Source organism: Doryrhamphus excisus, linkage group LG9 (genome assembly GCF_037039965.1).
Source record: "Doryrhamphus excisus strain RoL-2023G ecotype Guam linkage group LG9, RoL_Dexc_Guam_v1.1, whole genome shotgun sequence".
Classification (NCBI taxonomy): Eukaryota; Metazoa; Chordata; class Actinopteri; order Syngnathiformes; family Syngnathidae; genus Doryrhamphus; species Doryrhamphus excisus.
The window spans coordinates 17,594,873-17,615,056 of NC_136365.1; the positions used below are offsets into that span (position 1 = coordinate 17,594,873).

At 42.6% G+C, this 20,184-nt stretch overlaps 1 protein-coding gene across 1 annotated transcript in view; it reads left to right on the forward strand.

Moving 5' to 3' along the window:
• cntln (centlein, centrosomal protein) overlaps positions 1–20,184 on the forward strand; it is a 111,768-nt gene that overhangs the window by 23,879 nt on the left and 67,705 nt on the right. The window contains exons 10-12 of the mRNA XM_058066876.2: positions 2,562–2,681; positions 8,821–8,942; positions 16,106–16,222. Coding sequence (XP_057922859.2) covers positions 2,562–2,681; positions 8,821–8,942; positions 16,106–16,222 — 359 coding nt within the window. The remainder of the gene's footprint in view (positions 1–2,561; positions 2,682–8,820; positions 8,943–16,105; positions 16,223–20,184) is intronic.

Here is a 20,184-nt window from a genome sequence, read left to right on the forward strand (position 1 = left end):
ATGCTGGCGTTCGTGGTTTCTCTCGTGTGTATAGATTCTATACAGGCATGTGTTTGGCCAGCTATGTGGGGCGGGTTGAGCATGACCTGTGAACCAGGAAGTGCGGGAATCGGTGTGTGTGCTGTGCTCTGGTGGTGGAAGTGTGAAAAATAAAGTTGACTGGAAGCAGCCGTTCGCCGTGTTCTTTTTTGGTATTGAAATCCTTAAGCAAAGATTGATTTAAGCTGCTCGACATTGTTCTATAGTATAGAACAATGTCGAGTGCATTATTGCCCACTTTTAATGCAGTTCGGCGCAGGATCGGATATATGGATTGTCCGGTTATATCGGTATTTTTTCCGACTCCCGAGAATATCGATATAACGAGACTTTACTGTAATAGCAGTTAGAAGTAACTTATTAATATGAAAGCGGTTAGCTTGTGCGGTCATTACACATGTTGCTTAAAACCTGTTTGTTGTTAAGACTCATCCTTTCTACTTACTATATGTGCAATGTTGGACATCTCAGTTGCATTTCCAGATTTTGCCAAGACATTAGCAGGTCAGTGGGTCGTTGGAAGCTGCAAAACAGAGGTAGACCATCGCTAAATGCCAACACCGTCTAAATGGAATAACTGACTATGGCGCATGTGCATGTGATTGTAATGGATGCTATATGCGAGAGACATACAAATGGACTGACAAATGATTCTGAAATGCTTAGTTGTGGTGGATAGCAGCACCCGCTGCTTGTTGACAAGCTCATCTCTAAAACTCTCCAGTAACAGAATTAAAAGAGTTTATAGAACGGTGTGAATACTCTCTAAATATTGCGACAAACTCGCCAGGTTGACTACGCTGATCCCTTCTGTTACGTCTTCTTATTCTCTGGCAGACCATGTGGTGTTGAGAAGCGGCGTTATGATGCATACCAGTTATGATATGGAGTTGTAACAACAAGCTACGTATGTTCACAGACCAGATAGACAAGGAATGTTTTCTTTTGTTATTGTTTCACCAGAAACTTCCACAAATGTATTGTGTATCACCAAATCATTGAAATGTTTGTTGGCTTTGGGAACTGTAGTCAACAGTAAGGATTAATGATCACTGAATTGCCTTTGGATGATGGCAGAATGTATCTCTGAATGTTCTGAGCTCCTGTTTCCACATAAGTGTTGTATTCGGCAGATTAATGCTTCCAAGGCATGGATTTCTATCATAGCCTCACATCAGTTATGGACTGTTGTTGTTCTTCAGGCTGCAAACTGAGGCCGAATAAGCAACATTTCTGCTGGTTGAAGTAGTATTATTAATCAACAATTGCGCAAAATTGACATTATTGTTAGTGATCAGTATTAATTAATTATGTCCATACCTGGTGCTTAGCCTTATAGACCTGACTTGGTTTGTGTACAGTGTTGGTAGATAGTAAATGATCCACCAAAAGTCCACAATAAGGGAGTCTTCTGCAAGTTGCTCCACCCAAATTCATCTTATTGGGGTTGATTTGAACCCTTTTGGCCATTCTGCTCCTCAAGCAGGTCGCGCCAATTGACGTGCCTCTCATCAGGAATATGCAGATCAATCTGCTAATTAGTTGCGTGCAGTCATTAAGGCACACATGGTTGGCACCCATGCAGGCGCACCAGGTCACCAGAGTCAGCTGTAGCCGTCGCGCACACACACGTACGCACACACACGTACGCACACACACACACACACACGTCTCCAGAGTTTGTTTGAAAACTTGTATGCGGTTTTGCAGCTTTTAACGGCCATTGGAGCTCAAATTAATGATCCGCCGTCTCATTTAAGACTCTTCCTCTTTGCACTTCACTCCCACTCCAGCTCAAGGACTGCTGTGCATTAAGGCGCCCTGCATTTTTTAGCCGCCATCTGGTCAGGCCTCCTGGCACCACAGGGCGCCTCCTATCCTCCCGTATTCGTATTCCGCCAGCATATTGTTCCCATTGCTTTTTATACAGCATGGCAACACCACTTATTTCTTTATTTATTTGATTTTTTTTTTGAGAGAGAAGAAGCTGGCCAGCCAACTACAACCCCTCCCCTCCCTGCTAATCGGTTGTCCTATCAAGTGTAACCTGGAGGCCCCTCGTAGAGCAATTAGAGCGACCTCCCTGCCCACCTCTTGTAATGAAGCCCAGCACATTCTGGAATCTATAGCCCCTTTAGTCTCCCCTAATGGGACATCATTATTGTCAAAGAAACAATGTAAATGGAAATGAACATACTCATTAGCCAGTCGCAGAGAGAAACCTTTTGCTCATACACACACACACAAACGCTGAACTTTCTCCCTTCAGCTTTATGCAGCCTGCTAGCCCAGCTTGCTTTTATTCCTCTGGTAACCTGTTTGTTTACACGAGCATCTGTGTGTACCAAAGTCGACAATGCGTGTTTTTTTTTTGTTTTTTTTTTCAAGGTGAAGAGGGAGCGGTCGCTTCATTCATTCATGCGCATGTTTGGCATTCACTCAGCATGTACAGATGTTAATTGTTGCACGGCTACGTGCCTCTGTGATAATGTTCACTGCTTCTGTTGGCTTACCTGTCCCAGGGTGCGCCCATGCAGCGATCCAGGTCTCTGTCCCCAGCCAGCACTGCCGAGATTGATCGTGGGAGAAGACGAGGAGCAGAACAAAGGATTGAAGACCTTGAGGAGTTGCTCCAACTGAAAGTAAGAAGCTAATGTATGAAAACACTACATTTCCCCTTTGCCGACTTAGTGTGCAGTGGAACCTCAACAACCTGAGCGCCCAAGAGGCAGCACAGATTGTGAACCATCCAAACTTTGCAGTGCCTCAAAAACCTCTCACAAGAACTCTGCATGCCGAGTGTTGTGACTTCAGCTCAGAGATGATCTCAAGCAACCACCCTCTCCCATGACCATTAAGTCAAACCAGTTATGTTATTTAGATAATGAGGAGGAACGTGTCAACTGTCTGCATTAAAATATTCCTTATTAATATACATTAATAAGGAAGATGCTGATAAAATTTGAATGTAGTTATTAGCTAGCTGAATTCCCTTGACCCAATTTGGGTTCCGACCCACCAGTTGAGTCAACTTGAGTCTGTTTTTGAAAACGTTATTTCCTTGTGATGCCAACACATAAGGCCACAAGTGATTCATAAATGTAATGACAACCATAGAACTGTAAATGAACCTGATAGCGAAGTAGCATAGCACCCAGAGTGGTACACAAATACTCACAAATGCCCAGCATAATATGGCTAAAGTTAGTAAAACGTCATCAATGATAATTGAACAGGTTACTAGGGGTGTCACAAGATCTCACAAGATTGAAACTTGACATGATTTCTTATCCAGCAGAAACTGTCTTGTGGGCACTAGGCTTGGGATAATAAAATTAATTGATTAATCGCATCAAAATGCCTGCTTGTTAAGCCCTTTGAGGCTATTTTGTGATTAAGGGCTATGAATGAATGAATGAAGGAATGAATGAATGATATGCCTTTATTCGTCCCTCAGTGGGGAAATTTGCATGAAGGGGGGGGGGGTGGAAGATGGGGGGGACAACACTAGGAGAGGGGAGGGGGAAAAACAACAACTCCAAACTATACAAATAAACTTGACTTGACAAAGTTTACTACTTTTCAACCCTATTGATTACATATGATTGTCACTCCACACAGCAGGATGTGCAATGCAGTAAAACGTACAGTAAAATGTCCCATGCTATCATTTTTGTATCGCAGAAGAAAGACTGTTATGACTGCTGCCAGTAAGTGACTTTGACATTTTAAGAGTCCAGCCAGTGGCCGGTGGCTCTTTCTCACACACACACACACACATACACACACACACACACACACATCAACACAGAGTGCTGTACTGCATGATTACTGCTATCGACTGATGCAAGGTGGGAAGGTCCGCAAGCTATGTAACTGTCCCCGTTTCCAGAAGGGTTCAATTGCCGAAGCTGCAGCAGTCACGTCTCCTGTGTGACCTTATCCAGCAAGAAGTTGTGTTGTTGTCAAAACCGCACACACTCATCTATCTGTGCGTAGGCAGTGAGCGGCGGGAGAGAAGCGACTCTGTGCAAAGTCTTTGCTCCCTTTAACATATCAGCTTCATTGGTCTGAACGTTCAACGTTTTTTTTTTTTAAGTTCAACTGTTCAACAGGCCGGATTCCAATTCTTTTTGAACACCTCTTATTGAGGTTTTGTCACAATGTATTCATTTTCTATCTTTAAATTATACTTCATTTCTTGAAAAGGATGGGTTGCAATGTAATTAGGAATACACAGAGGAGTGGGATTGATTTTATGCAAACAAAAATGACAACCTTTTCACTTTCTGATACTGATATCACCCTGATATACATACAAACCAGCCATACTTTTTATTATGGCATGTTAGAAAAGGCTTGATCAAGTGATTTTCCTCAGAGATCAATAATCCACAACATTAGCTGTGAGGGAAAAACTGATCCATTTACTTCTTAAGCATCTGGGGTATAGTTTTATCCACAGTGTAGTGGCAGCTGTAGGCATAATAAAGCCAGGTTCCAGGTGCTCAATTAAGCGTTGAAACCCAATTTTACTTACCACCGAGAGGGGCTGGTCATCTTTCTGTTATCGTGAGAGTTTCCCATTTAACACTGCTTGAAAAGCTTGGACTTGGATCGTGTTATACTTGGGTCTGGGTCTGTGCCACCGTGGGAATGTCAAGGGTTGTTTTGGGCTGTCGTAAGTGGGACACCGAGATGCAAACAGGATCAAAAAGGTGAACAAAAGCATCTACAACGTAAGGCAGGGGTCTCAAACTCAATTTACTTGGGGGCCACTGGAGCTAGTGTCTGGGCGAGACTGGGCCGCATCAGGTTTTCCCAAAAAAAAAAACGCATTTATTAAAAACATAAAAATGTATAAACTTTGCTTTGGTTTCGATTTTCTACAATAAAAGCTCCGATAAAACATTCCACTATTCTCAAATATCTTACCTTTTATTTTTCTACACAAAATAAGATGAAAAATAAATCAAGAATAAAGAAAATCAATCAATCAATCAATCAGTAATAAATAAACATAATAATAATAATAATAAAACGGCAGATAATAAAAACTTAAGAAACCACATATAGTTGGTGGGTAGACAATTTGTTTTTCAGATTAAAATGAACAAAGCATTATTAGAGCTCTGTAGACATGACAAAACACAACTATAGTCACATTTTATACTCTTTTTATTTACAACATATTGCGCAACTGCAGGGTCTTGAGACACATGCTAACTCGCAAACTAGAGAGCTAGTGACCTAAACGGTAGCCTTCAAGTTATTTCCTTTAAACTTAAATAGCCAAAAACTTACCACTTCCACACGGATAGGGAGGATAACTATTAACAGTTATTTAACCTTTAACATGAACATTAATCGAACGTAATAATTTTTTCTGGGTACATGATACCATACAGCATCCATATCAAACTTGCACGGGCCGCACTAACATTAAACTTTCATATCAAGGCGGGGGCCTCAACACTCCAGCACAAGACGTGTGATCCACGTGTAAAAAATGCTGACGGCCATTCCATGTACAATTAATGAAGGTTTTATGATGATGACGGTTTTACCCTGAAACAGATTATTCTTATTATTGCTTATGAATTATTTCCGTTGGGGAAAAATACTTTATTTAATCCAGACAGACATTACATTGTCTGGAATGTGTTGGGTTCAACCTGAGAGGTTCCACTCCAGGCTATGTTGATTACCAGCGTGTCAAATTCCATGCATTGTTTTTATATGAAAGGTGCACTTTTTCAGAACTGGTATACAATGTAAAATGTTCACTTCTATATACATATACGTATGTATATATATTTGGCATAATTTGCACTGCTTTAATTGACCTGTTTTTATACCTCAAAGTGTTCCTCCACCTCAACTCTCTTTATCCTTCCGGTCTTTCGGGTTGACTGGCGAGCAAGTGATTAAGCAGAGGTCATCTCCCTTTGAACACAATCCCAGGAACATATTAAGCATCATTTTCTTGTCAGATCTGAAGTGTCTGCGTTAATATCACTGGCAGGCACCTAGGCAGACGCTAATGCTCAGCGTGGACGCAGACGACACGCATGATTGTCTGAGTTAATGGTGCCATTTACGTGTCTGCCGCTTGAGGAGCGTTTAGCCACGGAATGCACGAGTGGTGGGGGGGGACATCTCAAGCAATGGTTGGAGTGCATGTAGACAGTTAGAGTAGAGGACTCGCAATGGGATGTTACTAAAATTTTTTGCAATATTTTATCTATTTATTTTCTATATGTCCTCTTCATGGTTGCTGCTAAGCTGGAGACTATCCCAGATGAGTTTTAGGGTGAGAGAAATGAATACATATATTATTATTATTGGATAAAGTTTGTTGTCTTAGAAATGCTAATATATGAGGATCTCTTCTCTCTGTCCTCAGTCTCCTCATAGATAAAAAAAAAGTAATCTCCTTAAAGAAGTAAATATAAAAGATTCTCATAATCTTGCTGCCCTCAGTCTCCATTTGGAAAATGTCTGTCTTCATAGAGAAGACCCTTGGTCTCTTGCTGCCCTTAGTCTCCTCTTGGATAAAGTTTGCTGTCGTAGAAATGCCAATATATGAGGATCTCTTCTCTCTGTCCTCAGTCTCCTCATAGATAAAAAGTTATCTCCTTAAAGAAGTAAATAGAAAAGATTCTCATGATCTTGCTGCCCTCAGTCTCCTCATATATAAAAAAGTAATCTCCTTAAAGAAGTAAATATAAAAGATTCTCATGATCTTGCTGCCCTCAGTCTCCTTTTGGAAAATGTCTGTCTTCATAGAGAAGACCCTCGTTCTCTTGCTGCCCTTAGTCTCCTCTCGGATAAAGTTTGTCTACTGAGAGAAGTAAATACTGTATAGGAGACAGTCAATCTTGTCTGATGAAAATCTGTCTGCTTAGACCAGTAATGATCAATTATTCTCCTTATCTTGCTGCCATTAGTCTCCTTTTGGATAAAGTTTCTCTTCTTAGAGAAGTAAATATAGGAGACCCCCGTTCTCCTGCTGTCTTTAATCTTCTCACAGAAGAACTGTTGTCTCCTTGGAGAAGTACATTTAGAAGACCCTCTTCTCTCTCTGCCCTCAGTCTCCTTTTGTGTAAATGAAGGCTTCTTAGAAAACTGAATATTGGAGACCTTAGTTCTCTTGTAGGCCTTAGTCTGGTCTTGAATAAAGTTTGTTATCCGAGAGAAGTAAATATAAGAGACTCTCATTCCTTTGCTGTCGTCAGTCTCCTCTTGGGTAAAATTTGCCTCAGTGAAGTAAATATGTTAAGTGTGTAACTTCACATACTCGTTGTCGATATTTGAAGTGGGTGTATACAATAGATACATAAACATAAGCGATAAAGATGTGACGTACAGCGATATCAATATTTTATACCACCCCTGATTTTTCTTTACATTTTTGCCTAGATCTTCTATGTACTTGCCCTGGTGACCTTGCCTTCAGCATCTTAACATTCTCTGACGCCTCTTCTATCAAGTTGGGTCTGCTCTCATCCGGCTTTCCATCAGAATGCCTTTCAAATTGGAATAGCCGTGCTGTACCGCTGACATGTTGACCTTAGCAACTAACAGACAAACACAACAGCCGCTCTCATTTTGTTTCAAGTAAACAGTGGCTGCTGCTGTGTAATTATTTTTCAGCTTGAGAACGTCTGCACGCCAAGTCGGGCTGTGTATTGATCTGCGGGCAAGGGGCTGTGGCCTGATAACCAGGGGCCGGGGCAGCCCATGGGAAGCTCTACGGAAGAAGCCTGGCAATCCATGATGTGGCTAATGCCCTGCCACTTGTTCCATCACGCCCCCCCCCCCCCCCCCACCTCATCCCCCACCAACCCCGATGTAGTGCGTGGTCCCCCGGTCGCCAGTTAACACTGACCCTGTCATTAGAGCCTTGTTTTGGAGAGGTTGTGGGCTGCTTGAAGGGGCAGAGGATGTCTTGCAGATGTCCTCTGTGAATAATCCGCAGTGGGAAAAATCTATACTTGTCATTGGCAGCCTCTGTCTTGTTTGTGTGCGTGTGTGCACTTGCTGTCCAGTGCATGTTTGTGTGCTTTCTCTGTTCTCTTTGTCCTTGTTAATAATAACAGGGCTGAGGGCTCGCATTTCCCTCTCTGCAGGGCAGCCGTGTCATATCAGCAGTAAACAAGCTCCTTCCCTTCAGAAAGACAACTCTCCCAAGCCCTGGCCACTCGAGCAGAAACCTACCCCCCCCCCCTCACCTCGCCACTCTTCCTTTCACTTTCCCTTTTGCTTCACTCTTTTTCCTCTCTTTTTAATTTCTTTCTTGTCATCAGACGCCTCTCCTCTGTTTGTCCTGTCCGTTGAAAGGGTTTTCTCCCTCGCCCTCACTGTTAAGGTCAGAGTGATGGCGGGGGGAAGGAGCGAAGGCGGTAGGGCTTCTCCTGACAAGGAAAAATCCATATGTTGTCTTCTCTTACTCCTCCTTTTAAATCAGGAGTCCAATCTTTCTGTGTTTTAATAGCTGTCAGCCATACGGTACTAACAACACGACCCACAGCAACATGTCATACTTTGTTCCCCCTCCTAGTTAAAGTACAGCGGAACCTCAAAAGTTACACAATCCCTGTTGCGGAGTTCTAATTTCAAGACAAAAATCATGTAAAGAGAATGAATCTGTTCCAGGATCAAACTGTCAAAAGTTGTATTTCTGTTTCTATGGTTATTATCACACTTTTTTTTTATCACTGGTAATCTTTTGAAGTATTTTTTTAAAGACAAATCTATACACACTTTTAATCCTTTCAGGTGGAGGAGAACGACGAGCTGAGGAAGGCCCATGATCGGCGACGCGAACGCCTGTGTGTGGTTCAGAAAAACTACAAGGCTGTTAAAGACCAGTTGAAGGAGGCTGAACGAGCAGATGACATGTGAGTATAAAGTATATACCATTTTACTCAATGACATATATTTTATTTTTAAATAGTGCTTTGTCCTAGTCTGTGCTGATACTCAGGGAGCCATAAACCTTAAACGGCTGTTCCCCGCCTGAAGTCTACTGCCACTAAACTGTTGAATGTGGCAGTCCTGTCTCTTGTTCAGCCTTAGAAAGTGTTTTCCTGTATATATTTTATACTTATTATTCATTCATTCATTCATTTTCCTCACGAGTGTCGCAGGGGTGCTGGAGCCTATCCCAGCTGTCTTCGGGCGAGAGGCGGGGTACACCCTGGACTGGTGGCCAGCCAATCACAGGGCACATATAGACAAACAACCATTCACACTCACATTCATACCTATTCACAATTTGGAGTCGCTAATTAACCTAACATGTTTTTGGAATGTGGGAGGAAACCGGAGTACCCGGAGAAAACCCACGCATGCACGGGGAGAACATGCAAACTCCACACAGAGATGGCCGAGGCTGGAATTGAACCCTGGTCTCCTAGCTGTGAGGTCTGCGCGCTAACCACTCGATCGCCGTGCCGCCCTATGCTTATTATATTATCCTTATTATATATTATCCACAGTATAAGTGGAATCTGCATCTTAGGTATTTATTTAATTTTCAAACGTTCAAATGACCATGTGGAATTGCTTATGCTAGTTGCTAGCACGTATAGAAGGTTCTCAATCTAAATTTGCATCAAGCTATCGCATTTCTTTTCAGTGCTGGCACACTGTTATTATTCACTACCTCAAATTCAAACAGCACTGTCTTTTCTTAAAGTACAATATATTTGATTTGAAAATTTTTTGCAGTTTGGGTCGCCGCTTGTCATTAAGGGATGATGGTTAGGTCCCACAGCCAAACCAGTTGAGAACCACTGTCTCAACTATAGGGAACCTTACTTTTCCTCATGGAGTCCGATGTCCATTACATTACTGCTGGTTCGAAAACCAAGCCGTATTGAATACATAAGTCGGAACAACATAAATAAAATACCCAAAACATGCATTAATGTTGCACATTTTTTACGACACAAACCAAAAAGCTCTGTTGCTATCAAGGATCAGGGAGTCCAAAAGTCCCACCCACCCACACAAATAAAATGTCTTCATGGTTGGCAGGTCTACGAGCGCTTCCTATATTTATCTATCAGCATATTAGGGACACATTTTATCTAATAGAAGACTGAGGGCATCATCATTCTGTATGCCAAAAGGAATTGTGTGTATTTTTGTCATTTCTAGTACTAGACTAAAAATAGTACCTGGAAAAGCGTCATGGAAGGATGAGAGTGCAGGATTTTTTTTGGGGGGGGGGCAGCACAAATTCCTCCCTTCTCTTTGAAAAAAGAGATTTTAAGCCAAGTCAATTTGGGGCAGCTTTGTCGTCTCCCTCAGCGTTCATTAGGATGTGAGAGCTGGAGGTGTCTCCTACTCCCCCCTGCAGGGTGTAAGGTGCAGGGAGGAAGGGAAGAGGGCCACTTCCTGGTTTCGACTCGCTACCTTCACCAGAAACCACAGAATTTTCTTTTTAACACGGTGTCAAAATATCATTAATATGAGGGAATTGTTCTCTCCGTTGCTTCCTCCCGGTTGTTGGTTCGCAGAGGCTATTTAAAAATGCATGTACGAGTGCGCACACGGGTGGCGGGCTGCCTGAACGGGGGAGCTAAGTGTTGACCCCCGTCAGCTGTTTTCTCACTGGGTTAATTAAAGAAAATAGCAGTGCAACGCCAGCCCGTGAGAACACGCGGCGAGCGAGAGAGAGCGTGCTCAGCGCCCAGCTCACGTCAGCTCAGCACGGCTCAGTGTCGTGGGTCTCAAAGATGGTGAGAACAAAAGGAGGCCGGAAAATTCATCTCTGCTTTTGCACACTTTTGTTGTTTTTTTTTTTAAGCCATCAAAGAGCGGCATGGCTGGAGTAGTATGTCAAAATCTTGACATGTTATAACTGTCACAAATTGATCTGGGAATACACTGTACTATTTCCAAGTTGGTGCATTTTTAATTCACACTGAATACGTTAATAATGCTGTTACATTTAAGTCCAGTTGGTGGAAGCAAAAATGTAGTGGCCTCCTACTTGACATCAAAGTTAAATTTAAGTGTGTCACATACACCTTGAATTTCCGTAAGATATGGTCAGAGGCACTTTAGCTTGTTTTAAAGTAAGAGGATCTTTAATTGGGCAACGTTGAACTCGCAGTGAGCTTCTGAAAGCTAACTACAGTCATGGCAGCTGCGAACACAACATTGTAACAAGTAAACACACCAAGCAACTGCTACTACAATGGGGAATAATATTTCCCAGCATGCCTTTCGGCACCTTTTAGTAGATGGTCAAAATACATGTTTAGAGTTAACGTAGTTGTGTTTTGTCATCCACTAGTAATAAAGCTGGGCCATGTTGATCTTTTTTAAATAAGCGGGCGGCACGGCGGTCTAGTGGTTAGCGTGCAGACCTCACAGCTAGGAGAACAGGGTTCAATTCCTCCCTCGGCCATCTCTGTGTGGAGTTTGCATGTTCTCCCTGTGCATGTGTAGGTTTTCTCCGGGTACTCCGGTTTCCTCCCACATTCCAAAAACATGCTAGGTTAATTGGCGACTCCAAATTGTCCATAGGTATGAATGTGAGTGTGAATGGTTGTTTGTCTATATGTGCCCTGTGATTGGCTGGCCACCAGTCCAGGGTGTACCCCGCCTCTCGCCCAAAGACAGTTGGGATAGGCTCCAGGACCCCTGTGACCCTCGTGAGGAAAAACGGTAGAAAATGAATGAATGAATGAATATCAAAAACAAGCATATCGTTCATATTGATATAGACTGGATTTGATATTTCAAGATGAGGCCGCCTGAGTGCAAGATCTGTTTCTTCTGCTGTGTTTTTAGTGTTTTAATAGTGCTTTATTTATTACTTCCTTTTTTGGTGCCATACTGACCCCTTAAGCAACTGTGCTGCTATGGATGTTCATCTTGTTACGTTTGTAGCTTACCGCTTGCTCCATTGTTTACACTCGGGAGCAGCTGTTGGCTTTGAGCACCCTTTTGCTACGCTCCGTGATCGGATATCCCCGCAGAGATAAGAAGGAAGAGAGGCTGAATAGCAGAAGTGAACAGCAGAAAAGACGGTATAAAGGTTGTCATAATGGAGAATGTGAAATGGAAGCGTTAACGGGGTTAACCCGACAATGTGCAAGACGCTTTTAACACACAAAAATGTGGCATGAAAAAGAGCATTGTCTGACACAGTATTTGGGACAACGCAGTATTTACTTTCTTAGTATGTCAACTGTAAAAAAAGTATTTAAAAAAATAGATATAATATATAAAAAATAATATAATATATAATAATATATTATATAATATAATATTATAGAATATATAAAAAATAATTAAAACACCACAAAACATTTAGTACTGGAAACCTGAACCTAAAGTTAGTATTCATCCACTGTGTTGCTGAGTGACATCCTTCACTTGTGTGTTTTGTGAGCCCCGCCCAAGGTAGAATCGCCAGCCTATCACAAAACCGACAGCCAATTTTTGTGCTCATTAGCACGCAGGTAGTCCCAGAGAACCCGCCCTGCCATTCAACATTACTGACATACTTCCACAAAACGGCATGATAGAGAGCTGGGAACTTCCTGTTTATATTAGAGATGGGGAAAAAAAAGTTTTTTAATCATACTGAGTGTGATGGGGGGGGGTGAGCAAATAAAATTAAAGGTTATTAAAGCATCCGTACTCTGATCAAAGTTGCGCCCATAAACAGATTCCCCCTGAATCAGAGCAATTAGCCGTAGCGGCGTGGAAAAGTTCTCTCTCCGTTTCCCCCTGCTTAATAATGGAAGCTAGGATGCCGTAGGGGAGGAAGCACTGAGGCCTGAAGACGATAGCTCTCTCATGACTCTCCATGTTCTGCAGCTTTTAGGAGCACTCTAAACAAATTAAAATGTATAAAGCTTTACTGTGACTTAATAAAGCATCATACAAGTTTGTGAAGAAATGTAGCGAATATGTTACCTAAATATCACACCGAGGGAATTGAAACGTAAAATCCGATGCACTTTTAACGCTCTCGGCCACTCTTGAGGTAGTTGAGGCTGAATTCACTGTGACTAGTGAGATTGTTTAAGTGGGTTAACGTTAAAACACACACTCACAGAGAGGTTGAACCGCTCCAAATAGCTCACAGGGGCATTAGCAGTATTAAATGAAAACATTTGCCATTCCTCAGTAGGCTCTCAGGAAACAGGGTTTATATAGTATTAGCGTGGAGTGGCAGCGTTTTCATAGCCAATAATGGCTGAGGTTAATATAGAGGAAGCTTAAAAGTCAACGAAGGAGACGACTTAGAAAATAGAATGAATCACTTCTAGGGGGATACGTCTTATATTTGTTTATACATTGTACAATGATTTTCAGTTTTTGTAACATCTGTATTCATTTTAATCTTTGAAATTAATTTCCGTGTGGAAAGTCATGCCAGTCACGTTGGAAGCCATCGGAACCGTCAAGGTTACATATTTTTCTCACAGAGAATACAACTTTTTTCAACCTTTCAGTGTCGCGTGTTTGATGGTGCAAATTCCAAACATGCAGTTTTGTGGCGTTGAAGGAGACTAGCCCTTTTGAAGATGTTTTTTTGTTCTTAAAAACCTTTATCTCAAATTTGCCATCTGATGGTTGTTGGACTGCGCTCGGCACCATAAAAACCTTCATTTGGGCTGAGGATTGATCGAATCCTCCGGCTCAGGGCCACTGACATTTTTTTTAGCGGGTTGGGGGGGTCTACCGCTATTTTTTTTTTTTTTTGGTTCCATAATCCTCAAGATCTTTGAAGAAGTTTAAAATGACTTATTGTGAGTGTGGTCTTAAACTTTTGATCAGCTAATAAAATTTCACTTTGATGATTGTTTGCATGGGCTGCATGGCAGTCGAGTGGTTAGCGTGTTCAATTCCACGCTCGGACATCTCTGTGTGGAGTTTGCATGTTCTCCCCGTGCATGCGTGGGTTTTTTTCGGGGACTCCGGTTTCCTCCCACATTCCAAAAACATCCTAGGTTAATTGGCGACTCCAAATTGTCCATAGGTATGAATGTGAGTGTGAATGGTTGTTTGTCTATATGTGCCCTGTGATTGGCTGGCCACCAGTCCAGGGTGTACTCCGCCTAGGCTCCAGCACCCCTGCGACCCTCGTGAAGATAAGCAGTAGAAAATGAATGAATGAAGGATTGTTTGCATGTGTTGCCTCACTCCCGTTTCTTCTCTTTTCATTTTGAAGCTCCACTTGCAGTGCAAAATGGAAACTTTTCAAATTTTCATCAGGAGTGTTTGTTATACAAACAAACAAAAGTATTAATGAAAATGACGATGGCCATAACCAGGGTGAAACTGTCACTATTTTTAAATTTCACGGGTTGGACAATGATTCTTCCATCCATAAGAAAATGACTGGGTATAAATGATTAACCTAAATAAGTCGAGTTGATGACTGCGCACCATTGCGGATGTATAAGATGAATCAAATGTTGTCATTGTTAGAAGGAAAGTTTGTGTGGGGTAGCGTTTACTCTCCAGAACCGCTCAATCGTGGGACAAAATCATTATAAACACTGAACAACTCCCTCCAGACATAAAGAAGTTAAGTTGAAATCCCGTGAATGGAAGCAACCATTGGTTAGCTTAATTTTGCACGCTTGTGTGGTTGTGTGTCCACAACTTCAGCTCGATGAGCATATTTTTACCACGTTGTGTTTAACGACTTTAATATAAGAAACGTTTTACAATGACTGACGATGGCGTGCCGATTCTGAGTGGGAAAAATGAGAAGCACCTTTTATTTTTGAATGCAGCTCATAGCTCAGAACGCACTTCCATGAACGCCCGTCAAAATAAGAGCATCATTTGCCCCATGTCTGAGTAAATAGAATAAAAGTGTCATAAAAAATATCTTCCATATGCATGGGAATTGCATGGGTGACTACATCTTCCTCAATCACAAGCACAGGCATTACAGTTTGTTGACAATTTTATAGGAATGTGTGCATAGGCTGACAACCCATTAGAAAAGTTAGCCAGTTTGTTACCAATAAATAAATGTGCTTTACAATTTGAGACATTTCATGATATAGTTTAAGGTTTGTTATTGAAGTTGAACCTTAGATGAATGAATCCTTTGATAACTGAACTGAGCTTCCCAGTGACTTTGTGAGTTACACAAATGGTCTATGTGCAATTATTTGGGCATATTTACCCAAAGTGGGAAAAAGTGGGACGCTCAAATTTTGACTTTCTGCTGTCTACTTTCTCCGCTTGTAGTGAGTTCCTTGATTCGGCGGAAATGAGACAGCCAAGTCGTTGTAGAGTTTGGGTGTGAGAACAGATAAAAGTTGTCTTCATCTGCTTCCAGTTCAATGTGTGTCTACCCAAAAAGCCGTTTTAGCTTGCTAATGAAAAACAAATTGGAATTGAATGCCTGAGGCGATGACGGCTGATTTGGGTTTTGTCGGGTTGCACTGTGGAAGTTTGAAGGAGGCGGCACCTACTGAAGACAAAACGCAAAGTCCCATTAAGTATTCATAAATGAGGTGGAGACATTTGCAGGCCCTTGTTTGTGAGTGCGTCTGCTTCTGCCCCGTTATTTACATTTGCAAGGCACACAGGGAGTGTTCCCATGCTGCCTCGGCCATACAAAGCAGCGCCCTGGGCTTTAACAAACATGCATGTTAGGCCACTACATGATTAGCCACTAAAATGTCAAAATCAAGGCCTGCTCATTTGAATAGTGCAATGTCTGGGCCCCCGTAACGAAAACAGAGTGCGGCTAAGGGCCTTGTTACCTTGTGTGAATGGACCGGAGGCGGCAAGGTTATGCACAGTAGCAGCCATCATCCCTATAGGATAATACTTGTTTTCATATGTATATATCTCTCCCTCCCATAAGCATCGCTGTAAGATTTTCTGTGTACTGTGTTTTTCGAACCCACTGACTAAAAACATGACAAGGTTAACAGACAGGACACAATTATATATACTTATATGTATTAAAATAACCAGGTTAAGGAGTCCATCACATCAGTTGTATTATTTAATTAAGACGTGTGTCTTTCTACTTATCTCCATGGTTTTGTTTCATGTTCAGACCACGTGGAAGGTTGCCACGTGCACAGCCATGGCAGCTCAGACAAGAGGACAGCGACGCCGTGTGGAACGAGCTAGCCTACTTCAAAAACCTCACCAGGAAACTCACTCTGGAGAAGTAAGTCACATTTTAAGTACTTAAAGCACTACGCTTCTATTTGTCTTGATGAGGATACGGACACACTGCCCCATCTTAGTTCTGGTTTCCCAACTTCATAACGTCACCTCGGCGATAGTGATTGCATTCATGAAGTGACACGTCTCAATGGAGTATCGGTTGAGCGATTTCATCCGAAATCTTTTCGGATGATTTTGAATATTTTATTTCCATTTTAAAACGTGTCTGTTATCGTTAAAGGGAACCTATTGTGCTTATTTTTTCGACCCTGGTAAACCCTGGTAAACATGCAGCAGATTACAATTGAATGCATCACATAATCAGTTCACAGTTCCACATGTCCAAAAGGAGTAGGAAGAAGCAAAGCTTATTAAATCTTAACCCTCCATCTGGTACTTTTACAATCAGTAACTGTTACATTTGTTCACTTCCTGCTTTCCATAATACAGTTTAAGGGGTTTTTTTGTTTGTTTGTTTGTTTTTTAATAGTGTACCAACGTACGAGGTGATACGAGTTGACCCGTTGTGGTCTCCTATAGAGCAGCTACACACAATAACGCATGACTTTTAGATCTTCCAGTATCTGCACCTATTCCAGCTGTATTTCCTTTGATTCGTGCTTCCTGCCAAAAAGGTCTGATTTCATTTATTCCACCCACGGCCCCCCTCCAGGCATGCTCACTCTGCCGTGATTGGTCCCACGCCCAAAGTGCTTTCTAACTATGAACCATATAAGGAAGTCTGCCACTCTGTGACATCACAAAGGGAAAGTTTTACCACGCCTTTTGAAACTGAGCGTTTTGAGCCATCTCAAACTTCTTTCAGGACTCACTCCAAATGCACAGACCTCATTATCTGAAACTTTAGCATAGTTTAACCCAAAAATACAATATTCTAAGTACATTTATAGGTCAGAAAAGTCAGCACTCTTGAGGACGAAAATGTACACATTCTGGACAGAGAAGAGGGATGGTTTGAAAGAGTAGTGAGGGAAGCCATTTAGCAGTGAACATTCACACAGGAGCTGCTGTCAGCAACAACTCGCACTGTCCCCACTGCTAACAATGAGTTAAACACAGTCAAATCTAGCTGACATCAAACACGTCACTTCCCAGGCCGGGCTTCTTAAAGGTCCACCTACCAGGTCCTAGATGTTACACTACATATCACGCCCTCTGAATGCCTTAAACTTTTACTTTTGTTTGTGTGGCCATTTCTATGTGTTAAAGTGCTTAATTTTGGGTGTGATGTTCGAACCACGATGTCGGACCGAAACGAGTGTGTGCATGGCATCGTGCCGTGCCTTGGCCCACCTCTTCACAATCGTGCCAAAAGAGGGGAAGTATGGTGTGCTGGAAAAAAAAAAAACGGTTTGCCTCACTCCTGACTTGTCTTTGGGCAAATATTTGTAAAACAAAGTCTACTCCTTTTAGTTTCCCTTGTCTCCTTTTCCTCTCGTCGTGTAGTGCAGCCATTGTCTTGTTTGATCTAGAGAAGCCCTTGTAACTGCAGTACTACCGGTGACCCTCGGTGACGCTCCACAGCAAAGCTTGGCCTCCAGCCATCATCTTCTCTTCTCCCGCGTCTCCCCCAGCCTTCACCTTTTCTCACCTCCTCCATCCTCCTCCACTGCGCTTTCTTTCCTCTTCACTTTTTCCTCCTCCTCGCCTTCCCAGTTGCCTCCCTCCGGCCCTCTGTGATGCCGCTGTATAGGTTGAGGCCAGAAAATGTGGTGCCCCCCCACCCCCACCCCCTTCCCCTCTGCTCACCCCCCTGCCCTGTCCTGCTAATCCCAGCTGAGCTCATTATGATATAGCCTGGCTGCCTTTCTCCAAGCCTGCACTGTCTGAGCTAATTACAGGCTAGTAGCCCTATTGCCGCTGATGCTGCCTGTTAAGACATGTCCGTCCGCCAGCCTGCCTGCCTGCCCTCTTGCCTGCCCAGCTCCGACTGGAACTCAGTAGTGTACTGGATGTAATGGGGGAGATGGGCGTGGGGCTGGTGCTTCAGGCGGGGCCAAATAGACCACATAGAGGGTTCTTGAAACTGACCTACACAGGAGGAAAACACAAGGGATGAGCCTTTTTTTCCTGATGGGGCCCTGTCCCCTGGGCTTAGTTCACATGCCCCTGACCAGATATACCCCCCCAAGTTAAATTTACTGAAACACTAATACACAGTAAAACTAAATTACATGTACAGTAGCGGTGACATACAATTCATTCATTCATTCATTTTCTATGACACTTAATTCTCATTAGGGTCACAGGGGTATGCTGGTGCTTATTTATATAACTTTTAATATATTTTCAGATTTTTTAAATATGTTTTAATGACAAAAAGTTGTAATGGAGTAAAACGCAAAGTGGCGAAGGATTATCGGAGTCAGGAGTCAGGAGTATTGTGACAGCAAACACATTCACTGTAAATAATATCTGGTGGCAAACATTCATTTCATCCATTTTCTACCGCTTATCTTCACAAGGGTCGCAGGGGTGCTGGAGCCTATCCCAGCTGTCTTCGTGCGAGAGGCGGGGTACACCCTGGACTGGTGGCCAGCCAATCACAGGGCACATATAGACAAACAACCATTCACACTCACATTCATACCTATGGACAATTTGGAGTCGCCAATTAACCTAGCATGTTTTTGGAATGTGGGAGGAAACCGGAGTACCCGAAGAAAACCCACGCATGCACGGGGAGAACATGCAAACTCCACACAGAGATGGCCGAGGGTGGAATTGAACTTGGGTCTCCTAGCTGTGTGGCCTGCGTGATAACCACTCGTTCACCGTGCACCCCCTTATGGTTTTGAAATTACAAAGCTGACCAACGTCCCGCACCTGCAAAGTCAAAGTGAGCAGATGTACTCCACTTCTACTCACATCCTCCCTGTTGTGAGCAGCAAAAGTTAAATATAAGCTTGGACGCAAAGTGCCAAACTGACAGGCAAAGTAGTCACAGCGTGCATTTGGGTTGACCGTGTTGATGATTATCACGCTTGTGAAGGTTATGCTATGCAAGCACGGGAGCAATATTCTTACTAATGGCCAATTAACTCCTGGTAGCCTGAAAATTAAGAGCCAAATAAAGAGCGGTTTTAAAAGTTGTAAACGCCACTGATGTTAATCAGTATGTTCAGCTCTCCAGCACAGATGCTCCCGATCGCCTCTTCCGCAAACAACACTTTGTAAGCGCCGTCCATTGGGCCAAAATGACTGTTTGTCTCTTTGACTGCAGCTGTGCACTGTAACCCGCACAGTGCAAAGATAAGGTTAACTCCAGGAAGATTCACTCTTGTAAGTCAAGGTTGAGTGAGATGATGACCGTCGTCAATTTTAAAGTACGGATAACCAGATGTCGGACAAAGGTGTATAAGATTAAAGGTATTTTCACTATTTTCACTGAGCCTTCCAACAGGGCATCCCACAGTCGGATAATTAGATGTGTGACGATTAAACACAACAATGACTTTCAATGCAACAGTTGTACGAGTTAAATGTCACACTCCACTATTCCCGAGTACCCTTACACACAGACCTTATCCAGCATCTGTCAAGGCTCTAGCACTACCTCAGAATGCGAAACATTTTATTCCATTTTGGTGCCATTAACACAGAATAACAACCAATAAAATGCCTTGGCACCTGCTAGGAAGGGTGTGGCTCCTCATACCAATATGAGCAAGGGCCATTACTGGACATTTCATTACGTGTCATGTAAGGTGGTCCCAAAGGGTGAGTAGTTTGGCTTTATTGTCATTATACAGTGTGTGTGGTACAGTGTGGAGTACCTCAGGGGTCAGTCCTTGGGCCAAAATGGTTTCTTTTGTATATTAATGATTTTGTTTGTGTATCCAAACTGCTTACATGTATTCTGTTTGCAGATGATACTACTTTATTTCATTGTGAGGAAGATATAACACAGACGTTGAATGTGGTATAACAAAAATGGCAAAA